At 39.0% G+C, this 16,476-nt stretch overlaps 1 protein-coding gene across 2 annotated transcripts in view; it reads right to left on the bottom strand.

Annotated features, from left to right (window-relative positions):
- Positions 1–15,072, bottom strand: part of LOC137960546 (sucrose nonfermenting 4-like protein) — a 29,835-nt gene extending 14,763 nt beyond the window's left edge. The window contains exons 1-6 of one of the 2 annotated variants that reach the window (XM_068808198.1): positions 14,186–15,072; positions 13,801–13,888; positions 13,091–13,276; positions 1,034–1,138; positions 856–915; positions 365–454 (exon numbers count right to left, since the gene is read on the bottom strand). In XM_068808198.1, coding sequence (XP_068664299.1) covers positions 365–454; positions 856–915; positions 1,034–1,138; positions 13,091–13,276; positions 13,801–13,888; positions 14,186–14,310 — 654 coding nt within the window. In that variant the 5' untranslated portion in view covers positions 14,311–15,072. Of the gene's footprint in view, positions 1–364; positions 455–855; positions 916–1,033; positions 1,166–13,090; positions 13,277–13,800; positions 13,889–14,185 lie in introns of both variants that reach the window. The other variant, XM_068808197.1, reaches the window with a different exon arrangement.
- Between the last annotated feature and the right edge of the window lie 1,404 nt (positions 15,073–16,476).

Raw genomic sequence — 16,476 nt, 5'->3', positions numbered from 1 at the left:
ACAACAACAACAACAACAACAACAACAATAAACAATAACAACAACAAAAAATAACAATAAAAGTAGGATGAAGAAGAACTGTGCATTCATTTTGAAGACGAATAAAGAACACATTGGAAGGTATGAAACTGTAGGTCAAAGAGTTCAGGTGTTGTTAATCCCAAGTATACAAAGCATAGTAGCCAACATTCAATTTGTACTATCCACCAACAACATCATACCTTATTAAAGCAAGAACTCTCATTGCAAATATGGTTTGAACATAATCTATAGCAATAAATTGTCTTTCCATTTATCAACTTTAGACATGCCGATTATGGTCAAAATGGCTACCAAATTTAGAAAGTAAAAGTTCCAAACATACTTCTCTTAGTATAAGGATAAAATCCACAGCACTTAGTACACCAACAAATTGACCTTCATAGAAATCCCAGAGAGGAGCCACAGGAATCCCCTGCAGAAGACGAGATTTCAAAAGGCAATCAAATGTGAGAAACATATTACAAATACACCCGCAAAACAGAAACATGTTACACAGAGACCCTCTACAAAGACATCCTTCAAACAAAAACGTATTACAAAGACACCCTCAAAACAGTAAATAGTACATATCAAAATAATTAGGCTTTACTCCAGATAACTTATGGTAACAATTCAACTGACCAGAGAAAAAAGTCTTCATGGTTAAATAATGGCAGCAGCAAACAGGCATTGTTACCAAGTTTTGAAGCAATAAAGTAATTTAAAAAAACACACTCATTGAAAACTAAATATATTTAACAAGTTAAATACAACATAACCTATGATGAATAATGACTGACCATCTACATGACTTCAAATAATAAAAAACAATACCTGCTCGTACAGGATGTGGAATGCTTGCTTCACAGGCAAATTGACATCCAAGGCAATGACCTAAAACATGACATTGCATACAGCTCAAAGAGTAACATTTTCACCCTATGAAGTTTTAAGAAGCCCCAAATTTAACGACCAAAAGACCAATCAGAGAGAAGGGATGCAGCAACCAAACCTTGCCTGACTCAGGAAGCAACTCATATGCTGTATGTGTTGACAAATATACAGAAATGCGATGGCGAGAGACCTCTATATCAGCCTCTGATATCCTTGGCACCTCCTGCAGTGTACCATCTGACAATGTGACCTGTTTTATACAGAGGGAGTAAAGTACAGAAAAATATTAAAGAAAAGCATTGAAAAAATAAGCCCAGTATGTCCATTTTTATGCCTTACAAAGAAAAGCCCTCCTCGAACTTAGTGAACTTGAAATTTTGAATGTTGTACACCTACTAATTCTCAGAATTACTCCACAAGTTAACATCTGACCTCAGATCCCAAACATGTGTAGAGGAGAGTTCTGTTAGAGAGATTAACAGCTAGTATAAAAACTTGTCACATTCCCTATGGAATACTTTAAAGTAAGATGTGATCAAGCTCGGTTTTCACCAATGGAAAGAGTTACCTAAAGAGCTTCATATCAAATATATTGCTTGGTTGAAGTCAAATAAGCAAGTACACTATACCATGTTGGGTTGCTAAGTCAGTCAGTCCACAGTAAGGAAAAGAAGAGTAGAGGAGGAATTTAGACTAGCAATATGGGAAGAAGAACAAATAACATACAGATCCTCTCTTTTTCAAATGATTATAAATATGGCAATTGCAACAAGTAAGAAAACAAACAAAGCCACTAATATGAGAAAAGAGGAAGATTTATGTAACTTGAAAAATAAGAATAAAACACAAAGGAGGACACTGAAGATATCACAAACTGCAGCAAATTTTACTACCTCTATAAAGCAATATGAAAGGTAAAGCAAAGAAGTTGGTAGCTAAGGTCTTAAACCTAAAAATTTCAAAAACATATAATTAACAGACAGTATATATATTTTCAAGGCAATTAAAAGAAGAGTCACGAAACCAATTTTGGGAAGCATAGCTGACCTAGAGCAAGAAATTACAAACAGAGAAATTATTTTAAAAGGAGGAGACTTACATGCATAAGTTGGAAGGGACAGTAGGAATAAGAGAAACACTAGGAGCACAGTTTTGAAATAAATAAATAATATAATGAAAAAGATCTGACAGAATGTTTGGACTTCAGGAAGGCATCTGTTGTTGCAACAGCAAACTCTTACTCAAGAAAAAGGATGAGCAATCACCTATTGCAGAAATAGAACCCAAATAGAATGTAGTGCCTTAACAAAGATCAGACCAAACTGTAAAATCATAAAGTAACCGCACAATATAGGTTTGGACTTCTCCACTGAGAATAGAAAATGAGCAAGTGAAAACAATCAGTCTTAAACAAGATACAGGGAGATGGGAGTGAAAGAAAATAACACCATTTAGAGCTGAGATGTTGGACGAACTCACAGCTATGAAAGAGCAAAACAAAAAATATAGGAAAAAAAAGGAAACAAGCAGGATGAACAAAAAGTGAATTAAGAAGACAGTGAGCAAGGTAAAATCTTTGCCATGTATAGACTTCTACCGGTTAAGGAACAACAAAGGGAAAAAAGATAGACAAACTAGTAGAGCACATAGCAGAGACAAGAACAGCAACAAATTCATTAAAGATGAAGAATAGAGAGTTTAAATAGAAAAGGCTAAAACCAAAGAAGATGGAAGACTTCTTTTAGCAACCTATTAAATGAAAACTAAAGAAATTCCAACATACTTGTGCTTTTTAGTTCAGAAGAGACCTCCTAACATGGTTAGTTATTTTTGGACAAACAAGGACCTCGACCCAACTTTAATATGGTATCATAGCGGGTTCTTACATGAGCCCTCACTCAAAATTGTCCACGTATAAGAAGCACAAAAGTGCCCAAACATGAGGGGGGGGGGGGGTTGCGGCTTGGTAAGAAAGGCCCCACAAAAATATAATATTAAAAATTTGTACAATACTTTTTAGTTGGAAAGAGATCTCCTAATTTTGCTAATCACTTTGGGATGGACCTTGTCCCAACTTTAACAAAGACCATCTAATGAGTTAGAAATTGTAATAAATATTTTCATAATAACATAGTAATCACATCTTACACTGTCAACTTTCATTGATTTGAGTAGAGACTTTTTTTTTTGAGAGAGAGCATTTCATTAAGGCCCGAAGACAAACAGAATCATTACAAAGGGGGAACCCTTACAATGAAGGAGGGTAACCCCCTCTCTAGCCAAAGAGTCAACAACTCTCTTTGCTATCTATGAACATGACTCCCAACAACAAACAATATTGAGAGATAAATCCTGAATATTAAAAAAGTGTTGCCAGAGGCACCAAGGGGGATCTTTGTTCCCAATGCACCAGCTAATGACACATTTGGAATCCTCCTCAACGAGAAGCAGCCCCTGAAATCTATCTCTGAATTTTTTAATCCATACTGAAGTGCTTGGTGCTCAGCAATTGTGAAGTAGGTTATGCCGAGGTCCATCAAATGAAGCAAGCAAATTAATGCTGAAATTTCTAAAGACACCATTGACGCTAAAGGGACCAGGATTGCCAAGAGATGAACCATCAAAGTTGAGCTTGATGAGATCACCATTCGAGAGAGATCATTTCACATGTGACTTACTCTTTGGGTGGGAAAATTGAGACACTTGAGACTAACCACTTCTAATTGTTTCACAATTCACATCTTCAAAAAAATCCAGAGAACAAAGCTACGGAACCAAATGAGACAATCTTTTCAGCAAAAACCATCCAAGGGGAAGACATGCATTGAAACACCACTAGTTGCATCCTCCCCATATTTCCCAAGGTACAAAGCCAAAAGAGGCATTGAGCATGGTGGATCCTAACAAAGGAAAAGGATTGTTGAAACAAAGAGTCACAAAGACAGAGAGAGAACTTGGCACACACATCGACAGGCCTAAGTGCAATGGAGGAGCATGTGACTGGTTGCTTCTTCCACCTGACTGCAAAACCAGTAAAGGCTACTCGACAGAATAGAGCCTTGCTTGAGAAGATGGTCTCGAGAGAGGAATCTCCTATCAAGCACGCTATAGATGAAAAATTTTATTTTGGGAGGACAACAGAGAAACCAGGCAGAAATAACGGCAATACTAATAGATGAAGCACGTATCAATACATCATAACATTAGGCAACTAAAAATGAGCCATCAGTTGAGAGCACTAGATCATTTATTTGGCTGATCCTGCTTGATATAGAGTTGATCCAGGTCATTGATTAAATCACAAATCTCAATAGCCTTAGTGTCATTAAAATCTCTTCAAAATAGGGAACTCCAATTGACACCCTGAAAACCGCCATTGATCATGACGCTAGAAAAGAAAATCTTCTGATCACAAGCCAAATCAAAAAACCCAAGGATAGCAAGATTTCAGGGGGGAATTGTTGACCAAAGATCAGAGCAGAAATCTAGACAGCTCCCATTACCAGCCAAGAATCAATTGTGCGGGGTGAAATGGTCAAAGTTATGGTATACATATCTCTAAATACATGAAAGCCAACTTGGAGAACCTCTACCCAGCCACCAATAAGCACTTCACTCATCTTCCTGGCAATGAAGGGAACCAAGCCAAAAAGGAAGATGAGAAAGCGAAGAGAATTTCCTCCCTTATGGTTTTCTCTCATTTCATTATGTACTTAAGCTTAGGTTTTAGGGTAATATTACAAAACGGCCCATGGGCCCAATACAATGTCACCCATCCCATTAAGCCTAATCTAATTACCCTATGTACATAACCCAAATTATATAACAATTATGAACATAAATTCTATCTAATATACATTTCAAGATATCGTAACACAAAAGACTGATTATTTTTTACACTTCTTGGCACCAACTCCTTGATTTTTCACATTTTTATTCATCAACTCATGAAAGCTTTCAACAAAGTCCAACATCCTTTGCCAAGACTCTTAATCATAATGATCTTTTTTTACTTTAATACACTTAGGCAACAAACAAGTTTCAGATGTTTTCTTAGATCTCATACTTTTATGAGGACATCTTTTCTTAGCTTCTCCCTTCTCTTTCACCACATTACTTCGGCCTTCAAATTGATGAGAATCAAAGTTGTTTGCTTCTGTCTCCCCTATTGTTTCATTGAAGAGACTAGTGGCTGAAAGATGTTGAACGTGTGAGGACCCATATGCATCATCTTTAGGAGAGGTGGGGGTTGTGGGTTGAGGAACTGGCGCTACAGCAAGGTGAGGAGTTCATGATTTGGCCAAGGTCAGTGAGTGGAGAGGCATCTGTATTACTTTGGTTGACAAGGTATTGGATCTCCAAGAATAATCTGGTGAAATCTCTTTTGAACTTATGTTTGAGAATATACAAAGAAAAATGATGAGGATGTGGTGTTGTTTTGGGGTTATTGTTCTGAGGTGCGTTGTTTGTATGAATGCACTCACCCCAACTTCCCCAATAGTTGATCGATCAATTTGGGTGGTGATGTTGTGATGGTATGAATGTTAGATGAGGTTTGGTTGGGTATGTGGTTAGACAAGGCATGGTCCAAGAAATGGTTCAAGGACTGGGTGCGCTTTTTGATGATTGGAGTTAATAGTTTCTGGTGAATTTGGCAAGGGTTTTGAGAAAATTGGTGTGATTGATGTTTATGGCATGTGGATGCAACATAGGTTTTAGTAGAAAAATGGGGTATTCAATTCGGGAAGATGGGGATTGGGTGGTTGGTAAAAAGGAGGTTTAGGAGAGTTAATTGAAGCAAGCTGCATTGAATGTGGCAGGTTACTCAAGAGGGTGGCAGGTAATGAATTTCTGTCAGGTGAGGGAGGAGGATTGACAACCACAAATTCGAAATTTCAATTTCAAATGTGACCTTCATTGTAGGGGATGAGATTAGCAAGGGAAGGTATGGTCCAGTCACCCCCACTAAGGTGAGTAAGTTCCCTATGAGTTGACTCAAAGTCAACTCATCTTCGTCTTCTCCTTTGTCGAGTATTACAATTCAAGGTGTCAATAGTCTCAAGTTGTATGTGCACAACAAAGATGTTTGCTCCCAACACAACGTTCATCCGCTTAACAAAAGGGGTAATCCTAATTCAAGCATCGAATGGAGATGTAGTACAATTCAAGGTGTCAATAGTCTCAATTCGCTCCGTTCTCGAGTATTACAATACAAGGTGTCATAAGTCTCAAGTCAAAACGATGATGTTGTTGTGTGTCATCATCCACCATGGCAATTTTTCCAATGTCTTTAGTTAAGGGCAAGAATACTTCATCTGACCAGACTACTATCTGGAAGCTAGATATCTTCACCCAAACTCCAAAAGACCCATTGGTGTGGATCCCTACGATTCAATGACCAAAGATCATGGAATAGATGAATTTGAGTCCCAAAAAGTCAAAAGGGTTTGACAATCCTCCTAATTGCTCAAAAGGATAAACAGTCTATATGGAAATGAGACATCATGAATGTATGCTAGGCTCCAAAAAGAGATCCAATCACCAAGCTCTTGAATGTGATCCATACTCCAATTTTTATTTTTATTTTGAATGAAGATGTATAAACTATTAAAACGAGGAAAAGTACAATACCTTGCTAAAAAGGGCCTTCCTTCACAACAAGGTGTTGGAGTGAAACACCTAATTTAGCTTGAGTGTCAGGTAAATGGTTAGCTAACCGAGGAATGTGCTTCCAATTACAGTTCATAAGAGAAATTAAATTACATATTTCAAAAAACATATCACAGTGCCACCAGGGGGGAGGAGTTGACTTCGCACACCAGTTAATGACAATTTTAGAATCGCCTGCAATACAAAGCGGCCCCACCAGATGGCATTTGAAAATCTGCAACCCATTAAGCAAACCCGAGAGCTCAACAGTAGTAGAATCGGAGATTCCAATTGGCCCAGCAAAGGTAAAAAGTAGACAACCATTACTATCATGGATAACTCCACCAAAGCCCGTAGGACCAGGGCATCCAAAAGCGCTACCGACGAAATTTAATTTGTAGTGGCCCATCGAAGGGGGAGACCAAATTTCCATAGTCGAGGGACGGGAAGGATAATTCATGCCAGCTATCAACAACCAGTTCCCTCTCAGGTTAGAAGCGTTAAGATTCTGAAATTCCTTATGCATAAGGATCCACGTGGAGACTTGGCCAACAACATTTTCTATCAATATATCAATAGGGATATATTTTAAGTTGAATTTTTGGTTGTTTTTTTCCTTCCATAAGGCCCAAATGATATGGCCAACGCTGCAAGAGATAAGTAATTTCCCGAGTTTTGGGAGGCAAGCACAGGTGACCGAGAGGATAGTGGATGTAAGATGTTGTGAAGGGCAGTACTGGAAACTGATTTTGTTGAGGAGGCTAGTCCAAACACTGTGGGCAAAGTTGCAAAGTAAGAGGACATGGGATACTGTTTCGAGGGAAGTTTGGTAGAAGGGGCAGAAGGGGTCCTGGACAGGGGTTCCTCGTCGGATTAAAGAATCAAACGTGAAGATTTTGTTTCGACATGCGCTCCAGATAAAAAAATTTGCACGTGGAGGGGCAAGCAAGGTCCAAGCAATGGCTATAGGATGATCCGTTTGTGGTTGGTTGGAGCAACTGAGGAATTTATAAGCAGATGCAATGGAGAACGTACCTTCTGGGCAAGGAATCCATATGAGTGTATCTGTCATATTCCGGGGAGTTAACAAGGAGAGACAAGTAAGGAGGTTGGATGCTAATAAGGCCTCTGAGTCCAAAAGGGCTCTCCGGAGATTCAAGTTTCATCCTGCAGATTCGGTCCATTGGTCTGAGATAGAGGCTTCAATATTCCTGGCCAAGTTTGAAATCAACCCATGGCTGATATTGAAACTGCACGGGCCCATCCACCAATCTGGCCAAAATTTTGACAGATTTCCTTTACCAGAGTAGCATTTTACAGCCTTCTTGAAATCAGGTAATAATATTACAATTTTTTTCCAAACAGCGGACAACTTATTACGTCTCCCACACTCAATCCACCACCCAGATAATTTGTTTGCTTTAGCGGCGACTAAAGTTCTCCAAATCAGATCAAGACACATTAAATTTCCAAATCCATTTAAGTAACAAGGCAGAATTAGTCGTAGCAGTATCTCGGACCCCGAGACCTCCAAGGAGTTTCAGTTTGCACACCTCAACCCATTTCATGAGATTATACTTCCTTTCACCGTTCGGCCCACCCCAAAGAAACCTGCTTTTGAGGAATTCAATTCTTTTTCGGATAGAGGCAAGACACCGTTATAATGAAAGAAAATAAGATGGGATACCGTTAAGGCAAGACGGACCATAGATGCCAAATGTTCAGCAATGAGGATGAAGAGGAAAGGAGATAACAGGTCCCCTTGCCGAATGCCTCTAGTTGCGTTGAAGAAACCACAAGGTTTACCAATGACAAGGACAGAGTAGGACGCAGTAGAGATACAACTTCTCATCCAGAATTTCCAACGGGTACCGAAACCAATTATGTCAAAAAGGAGATCAATTAATTTCCAATTTACACAGTCGAATGTTTTTTCAAAGTCAAGTTTCAAGACAAATCTGGGCAATTTGGATTTTTTGAAGGAGTCAAAGAGTTCATGGGCTGCCATTGCTGAGTCAAGGATCTTTCGACCACAAATAAATGCACTTTGACAAGGGTTAATGATTTTGGGGAGGAGGGATCTGAGATGGTTGGCAAGAATTCGACCAATGATCTTGTAAAAACTAGTGGTGAGGCTGATAGGTCTAAAATCATGGGGAAGGGCTGAGTTGGCTTTTTTTGGGATTAGAACAATGAAAGAGGCACCGACAACTTTATGAGTGATACCAACTTGGTGGAAATTATGAGTTAAGGCATACACATCATTTTTTACTAATTTGTGATAAAACTCACCACTGAAGCTATCTGGACCAAGGGTTTTGTCCTTAGGAAGGCCGAGAGAAGCCAAATCAATTTCTTCTGTACAAAAAGGGTGCTCTAGATCATTCGCATCCGAAATGGAGATACGCTTGTATTCAAGTTGATACAATGTAGGACGGTTGAAGCATTCCTCTGAATAAAGGTCTGAAAAGAACTTGACAAGAAGGTTAGAAATTGAGAGGCTATCCGTGATCACCTGATCTCCATGATAAAGAGAGGTGATACAATTACCCCTCCTTCTGGCCAAGGCAATAGCATGGAAAAATTTTGTATTTCCATTCCCCTCAGCCAACCAGCGGAATCTAGCTCGCTGTTTCCAATGGATAGTTTCATTTCTAAGAAGATTTGAAAGCTCATGATTTAAAAGATTTTTGTGAAGTAATTCAGGAGAAGAATGGGACTTTTGTTCTTCAAGGAGATCAAGCTCAGATATGTGACAACGAACTGAATCTTTCCGAGAGGTAGCAGCAACGCGGTGATTGAAAGACCAGAAGCAGATTTTCGCCTTCTGGGCTTTGAGTTTAAGGGGGAGTGACCAAAATGGGTTAGGGTGATGAGTAGGATCTTGCCACCAAACAGCAAGTTCGGAATTGAAGGCTTCATCAAGGAGCCAGGAGTTCTCAAAGCGGAACGGAGCTCGACCCCAAGCAGGGGGATGAGTATTGATTTGAATCGGCCAGTGATCAAAACCAATTTTATTAAGGATTTGGCCCGATGTATTTGAAAAAAGATTGATCCAGTCATTATTTGCAAGGAATCTATCAAGTTTGGAGAGGATTGGGGGGGTTTGAGCCGTTTGACTAGCTGAATTTTTTTCCCGAGAGTGGGATTTCAGAGAGTTCAAGGCTACCAATGAGATCTGCGAAGGGTTTTTTTCAGAGCATCGAAGAGTGGCGTTAAAATCACCAACAAGGAGCCAAGGTAGGTCCCAGAGTTGGACGAGGAGGATTTCTTCCCAGAAAGAGGTACGGTCACAATGACGAGTTGGGCCATAAATGCCAGCAAGGGCCCAGAAGCTCCCCAAGGATCAATCACGAAAATGAATGCCGATAGAGACGAGGCATGGATGAGTGAGAATGGCTTTGATTGAATTTGGATTCCAGATGACAAGAATGCCACCGGAGTGCCCAATCGCGTCAACCTTTGCCCATTCAGGGTCCGAGTCATACCAAAGTTCACGAGTGACAGAGATATCAAAAGTTTGTAACTTCTTTTCGACCAATATTACAATGCTTGGTTTACATTCAAAAAGAGCCGCCTTGACAACCATGCGCTTAGAGCGCAACCCGATTCCTCTGACGTTCCATGAGAGAACAATCATTGAGGGGGGTGGGGGGAGATCCTCCTCTGGGCAGTGGAGAGAGTCGTGGTAATATTTGCAAAATTCCCACGCTAACTTTGTCATATCCTCAAACTCCTGTGGAGGATACTCGTGCTCGAGAGTTTTGACAAACTGGATGAAATCGTCAGCAACCTCACTTTGGGAGATCAGAGAGAAATTGGCCAGATAATCAGATCTTGGAGGGGAGGGGATGGGCGAAGGACCTGTGGGAGTGCATGGTTTTGGCGGGCAAAGCTCTTTGCCCTTGCTCTTCTTCTGTCTTCTAGAATATGTGAAAGCAAAAGGGGTTGCAGGAAGCTTTTTTTTTTGAGTCATTTTGGAGTATGCAAAAGCAAAAAGGGTGATGTGTGGTGTGTTGGAAGAACTTGAGGCCTCCATTGGATTATTAGACTTGGGCTTAACAGTCGCCAAAGGGGTTGGACAAAGAATGTGAGGGAAGTGGGTATCTAAACCCTAAACCCTAATCCATACTCCAATTCATAATAGCAACAATAGTATGTTTCAGGTGAGCTCGTCCAACTAGGAGTAAATCATCAAAGAGATGCACAAAGTTCCTATAGCCAAAATAACTCAAAACAGCTGATCTATGTGGTCGTTTCCCGGCATTATCACCATTCACATTTTTTGATGGACATGCAAAGAATGGAGGTGTCACTTCAGGAACATGTTGTACTTCCATGGTGAAGAAAGATTTCAAAGCCTCTAGAAAACCTGACCAACCAAAACCATCTGCTATTAGAGAGATATAATCTGGCAAATACCCTATTATCTCTCATGTAGACCAACTCGCATTCCATTCTCCGATAGTGAAACACAGACATCACACGGGTTTCCTGCCCAATTTTCCTTGCTACATGTCTTCCCATTTGGGCATTGGAAAACCGATTGTAGTTGTGAAAGAAAATGACCTCCAATGTTGTTTGAGATCCGAAAGAAAGATCTCCTTTTAACATTAGTCATTTAGATTCTAATATGTCAACCATCTTTCGTCCTGAGTTTGTAGATACACAGAACAGATCCTTCCCATTGAAAAATTCTCAACTTTGCAACCATTTGAGCTACTTCCTTCCTCTATATTCTCACCGCAACTATCCAACCATTGTCAAGTCCTCGCTCAACCACCAGATTGAATCCACCTCTGCTCTCAAACTGCTCCTCTAGACCTGTATTGTTGAGTTCCTTGGTCATCTTGCTCTCTTGCTCCCATTCTCCCATTGCTCTTGACCAAGGAAATAGTTGCAGTGAGTCAAAACAATTTTACCAAAGACAAAAAACAAGAAAAGCCTCTAGAGAAATTGAAATAATACAATTCTATTGTCAACTAGAAAATCAATAATATCAAGCGTTGCTTTAGATTCCAAGGAATGAAAGTAAGTCCTATTAGTGCACAAGGCAAATAAGGAGGAAACTAAAACCTATAGAGATAGTGCCAAATGTGTTAGTGCAAAGTTTCAAAAGCAAAATGTGTTTGTACACACACAAAGTATAGGCAACATGTACATCAACGAGAGAAGTGAATCACTCTATTTATAAATGAAAGAAGTAAAACTGAAATTCCATCTTAAGCGGTGAAATTTTATTTGTCCTAGAGAATTTTTTAAATGAGATTATGTATGACATCCTCCATCAACCAAAGATTTAAAATAAAATGTTAAGAGCCCAGCTTTTCTTTTATGTTCCATTGATACACATTAACACTACGCATTCACTAGGCAATGTGAATCACAACAGAACAAACTGTCATGCTTCGCTTTCTGTAGGTGATTTATTTATCTGTTAAATGAACCCCACCCCACCTATGTTCATCTAACACAGGAAATATGTGTACAGAAACTACTTCTACTTCCTATTTTCCCTCCACTCCGATCTATAATTTGCATGCTCTGTCCCCTCCCCCTCCCAGCCTGCTTTTTACATTGATTTTTGTCTTTTTTAATAAATTTCTCACTATTCAAAGAAGAGAAAAAAAATCACTTGCATGCTCTGAGCTAAATGATCCTTCGTAAGTGTTTCTTTACCACTCCCGTCCATGTATTCTATATTTCTCCTCAGCCCCTCAATCAAACCAGACAGCAGCCCTTACAGGGAACTCTCCTTGGAAAGTGCCAAAAACCATCTGCAACAACCACCTATCAGTAATTCCATTCCGACTATCTCAAGTACTTTCATTCCTAATTATGTCTCAAGATTGTGCATCAAATTCACCTCAGCATGCAGATATCACACACAATTGTCTTCTCTCAGGTGCTTCTTCACTGCCTACAACTAAACTCCGTAAAGCATGGCCGTTCAAAAAACTGGTCTCGTAGCCGTTGGCTTCATATCTAACACATATGCTTCCCACATAGAAGTATAGAATGTTAATCTCCACTTCAGCATCTTTGTTGTATTTTTTATACAATTTGTTAAACAATAGGGAAAAAGAAAGGGAAAGAAAAAGGGGAAAGGAGGTGAAGAGTAAATGGAATGAAATAATTCATTGTCCTTTTTCATATAGCTGTTCATCCATTTTGTTGTTAATTAAAACAACTTATTTCAACCAGATTTCTCTATTTGTCAGCTTATTTCAACCAAATTTCACAATATATAAAGAAACTAATTTAACATGATAGAAATGTGGAAACTCGATGCAAAAGTATTATCACCAGTAAGGCTAATCAACAATCTAGCCTGTAAAACAGGCTTAAGAATTTTACTTATATCACCCCACAAGCACAAAGTGCTTCTTTCTAGCCAAAGTGCTTTACAAAGCAGTAACTTAGTGAAAAATGATAAGAGCATAGAAATAGCAATCAAATCAACAGTAAGGCCCCATTATAAGTTTAATGAATAAAAGAACATATATAGAAAATCTTTATAACTCACCACACGCTGAAAAGCATCATTGTCAACATCCATGTTCATTCTGGTTCCTGATATCTCTGGACTCATCAATGGAGGAATGGCTTCAGGTTCCCTGGTTAGCAGAACAGTGTTCACAATCCCATAGTTTCCAGATACAAAAGGTTGTCGCTCATCATGCCGCCATTCGCCATCAACATAGAATTTGTACTATATATAATATCAAAAACAACAAAAGAAATAACCAAATATAAGAAACTGTTTTAGAAGTAAAATAAGCATATGCAATAAATATCTGTCAGCATATGTTTAAAAGCAATAAAAGAAAATATCATTTCTACAGTCTTTGAAATAACATCCAGGCCCAATAAATTCAGGTACTCACCCATGGGGAAAAAACATCTTATTAAAAAAGTCAGAACAAGTTAAAACCCAATTGCGCAGTTAGAATCACTTAAAATTAGTGTTTCCTAATAATTGTTGAATTAGTACTTACCATTAATTAGGATACAACCTCAATCAATCTAGGCATTGGTTATTTTCCAACTGTACTATAAAAACCTCATTATACCAAATACTTAAGTTTAGCTCCAATAGGAAAGTAAAACCCGAAGAAATCTGTAGCAACATGCAAAGGCACCACAAAAGATTTTCCCCAGAAAGATTTGTATTTCCATTCCACCAACCAGTTAGTTCACAAAGGACAGTCAATTAAACAGGTCGTATGTGCTCACCTGATGATACCCAGGTGTTAAGCGGTAAACTGTCTGGAAAACGGTAGGACAGCCCTCCGCTGGAGCCATTAGCACAGGTTCCGACCACCTGGGGAAGAAAAGAAAACAGGAAAAATATCAAGGGTAAATGCAAAAACTACTGTTTAGTAGAAACACCTCCAAGTTTTTTTTTCTTATTTTTACAATGGAAGTTGGATGACACCAATATTGACTCGCTCATATTCCTTAAGCGCAAGAACAAATCAAAAGTGGCACTTCTAGACAAAAATGAAGAACAAGAGGAACTATCAAATAAAACTTGAAGCAAAAGTGAGCACGATAGCAGAACAAATTAGCCACGCAAAGATAATCAGAAATCATAAACAGTTATGTTGCGGAGTCTGACCTTGTGAAAGAGCCGGTGAGGAAGACTTGCCTGCCCCCATAAGGCCATACAAACCTCATTGGCACTAACATCTGACCTCCAATTCCACTATTTTCAGACAACGGATCCGTTCCCGTGGAATACATTTGCTCGAATCAATGAATAAACTCCGAGTTATTAAGTATATTGTCAGAACGCACTTCACCGAGAAAAGTCAACCAACCGCGCCACAACTTACTCCTCTTTAACCACAAGAGTCCTCCAAACAACAGGACAGAAGCACGCAAATTTTTACGGGTCGAACATTCGAAACTCACAAGGAGAACCCCCAGATTTAGCTTCTGTCAACAGGGATCCTCCACTACGGGCAGAGGATCCCTCAGTGATCACACATTCCAAGCCAGCAGATTAAATTCTTGAACACAAGAACCATCTACGCACAAAAAATAAATTTCTCCCAGTGAATCTCCTTCAAGAAAACCAGCGAACGATCCCCTCGCGGTAACAATACACAATTCCTCTCCTTTTCCCGAAAATCAGCAAGTAATCGCTGCCTCGTAGTATATGACTATATTTCTTCACAATTTATCCAACCCCCTGGAAATTGCATCCCCCCCACATGCTCCTCCGAAATCAACAAACACAAACGTCGTGAAAACGTCAAAGACACATGGATCCAAACCCTAACGTCGATTCCTTCGGCACCCAAGCTGCGAAACCCTAATTTGCAGATGAACGAGACACGCAGGGACTCGTGAAGAACGCGAATAGGAACACATTCACTGGAAATTAGGCATTTCAGAGTGAGAGAGGAGCTACAACGAATCGGAGAAAAGGCGATTAAGAGCGGTTAAAGAAAACTAAAAAGAAAATGAAAGGAAGAAAAAAGGGCTTTCTCCTTTTCTTTTCTTATATAGCTAAGTTTTGGAGAAATGGCGAATAGGGAATAAATAGGATTTGGACCGGGCAGTGGGCAGTGGGCGGAGCGGAGAAAGCGGAGGTGAAGGGAGTGATGGGACGGTTGATTGTCTCACAGAATGCGGGGCCCCGGTATGAATTAGGGAGTGGGGATTGCGAGAGGCACTGACCGGGATTCCCGGGCAGGGATTTTTTTTTCTTTTTTTTTTTGCTTTATTTGGCTAATCTTTCCGGCCTCCGTCACTGCGGTAAAAAGGAAAAGAGCTTTCGAGTTCCCAATCAGAGCCCACCGTACAAAGGAAATGATTTCTATCATCTGACCTTCACTTTAGAGTTGGAGAATTACCGGAAGCTGATGGAATCAGCCGGTAAAGATGCGCTGCCGCTACATCTCCGAGTCTAACTTGCAGACGTTTGTGTCCTCTCTCTGACGAAAAATAAAAAATAAAAAATAAAAATTAAGTACTCGGCAACTACCATTCTCATAAAGACTAATAAAGCATAGCATAATAACATGCTTGCAAATAATATACATATCAACATATTAAATATAGTTGATCAATTGCTAATCAGTGGCATTTAAGTGTACGCCACCTCTTCGGTATTATATTTGGAATTTACATTGAAACTTGTTCTCTAAGAATCAAAGAAAAATAATTAAAAATACAAAATTCAATTAAACTTTTGAATAAGAGGATTAGGGGTGGCATTGAGTCAAACCGGTTTGTAAGTTGTTCGATTTGGCTCGAAAAAACTCAATTCAATTCAATTTTGCTTGAGTTCAAACTTGGCAGTAGACTCATTAAATATAATAAATCAAGCTCGAGATTTTTCAAACTCGACTTGTTAGCTTGAAAACAGACTCATTATTATATTTTTTTTATGAAAGTATAATTTTACCCTAATTGCTTTCGTCAATTCTTTCTTTAGTTGGTTGATAATTGTTCATATTTACCTCAAACCTCGAAGATAATCAATCATTCAGTTCTTTAAGGTTCCTCAACATCTAGTGTTGTTGCATGTCAATGGAATAGATTTTATTAATGGAGAACTTTGTTCTTTATATTAAGTCTATTAAGTTGACTATATACATTCGTATGCTCGGTTACAAAATCTTGAATTCTTCAACAATAGCGTGCAGTTTAATGGTACTAAATTCATCATCAAATTCTCCCTATTTATTTTTGTATTTTTTTTATTTTTGCAGTTTTAATTGTTTATTGAGCTCGAACCCAACTCGAGCTTGAGTATGAACTTATTTAAAATTTTCAAGTTCAAGCTCGATATCAATTTAAGGCTCAATGAGAAGCTCAAACTCAAACTTGAAGTCCTAAAGTCAAGCCAAGCTCAAACCTGCACAAGTTCGAGCATGGTTCGACTGGATGCCACCCCTA

Source organism: Aristolochia californica, unplaced genomic scaffold, assembly GCF_029961685.1.
Source record: "Aristolochia californica isolate CCGP_79_NKW_82.1479 unplaced genomic scaffold, dmAriCali1.0.hap1 SCAF_3, whole genome shotgun sequence".
Lineage (NCBI taxonomy): Eukaryota > Viridiplantae > Streptophyta > Magnoliopsida > Piperales > Aristolochiaceae > Aristolochia > Aristolochia californica.
The sequence above is the reverse complement of the archived record's forward strand: the minus strand, read 5'-3'. Positions and strand labels throughout refer to the sequence as shown.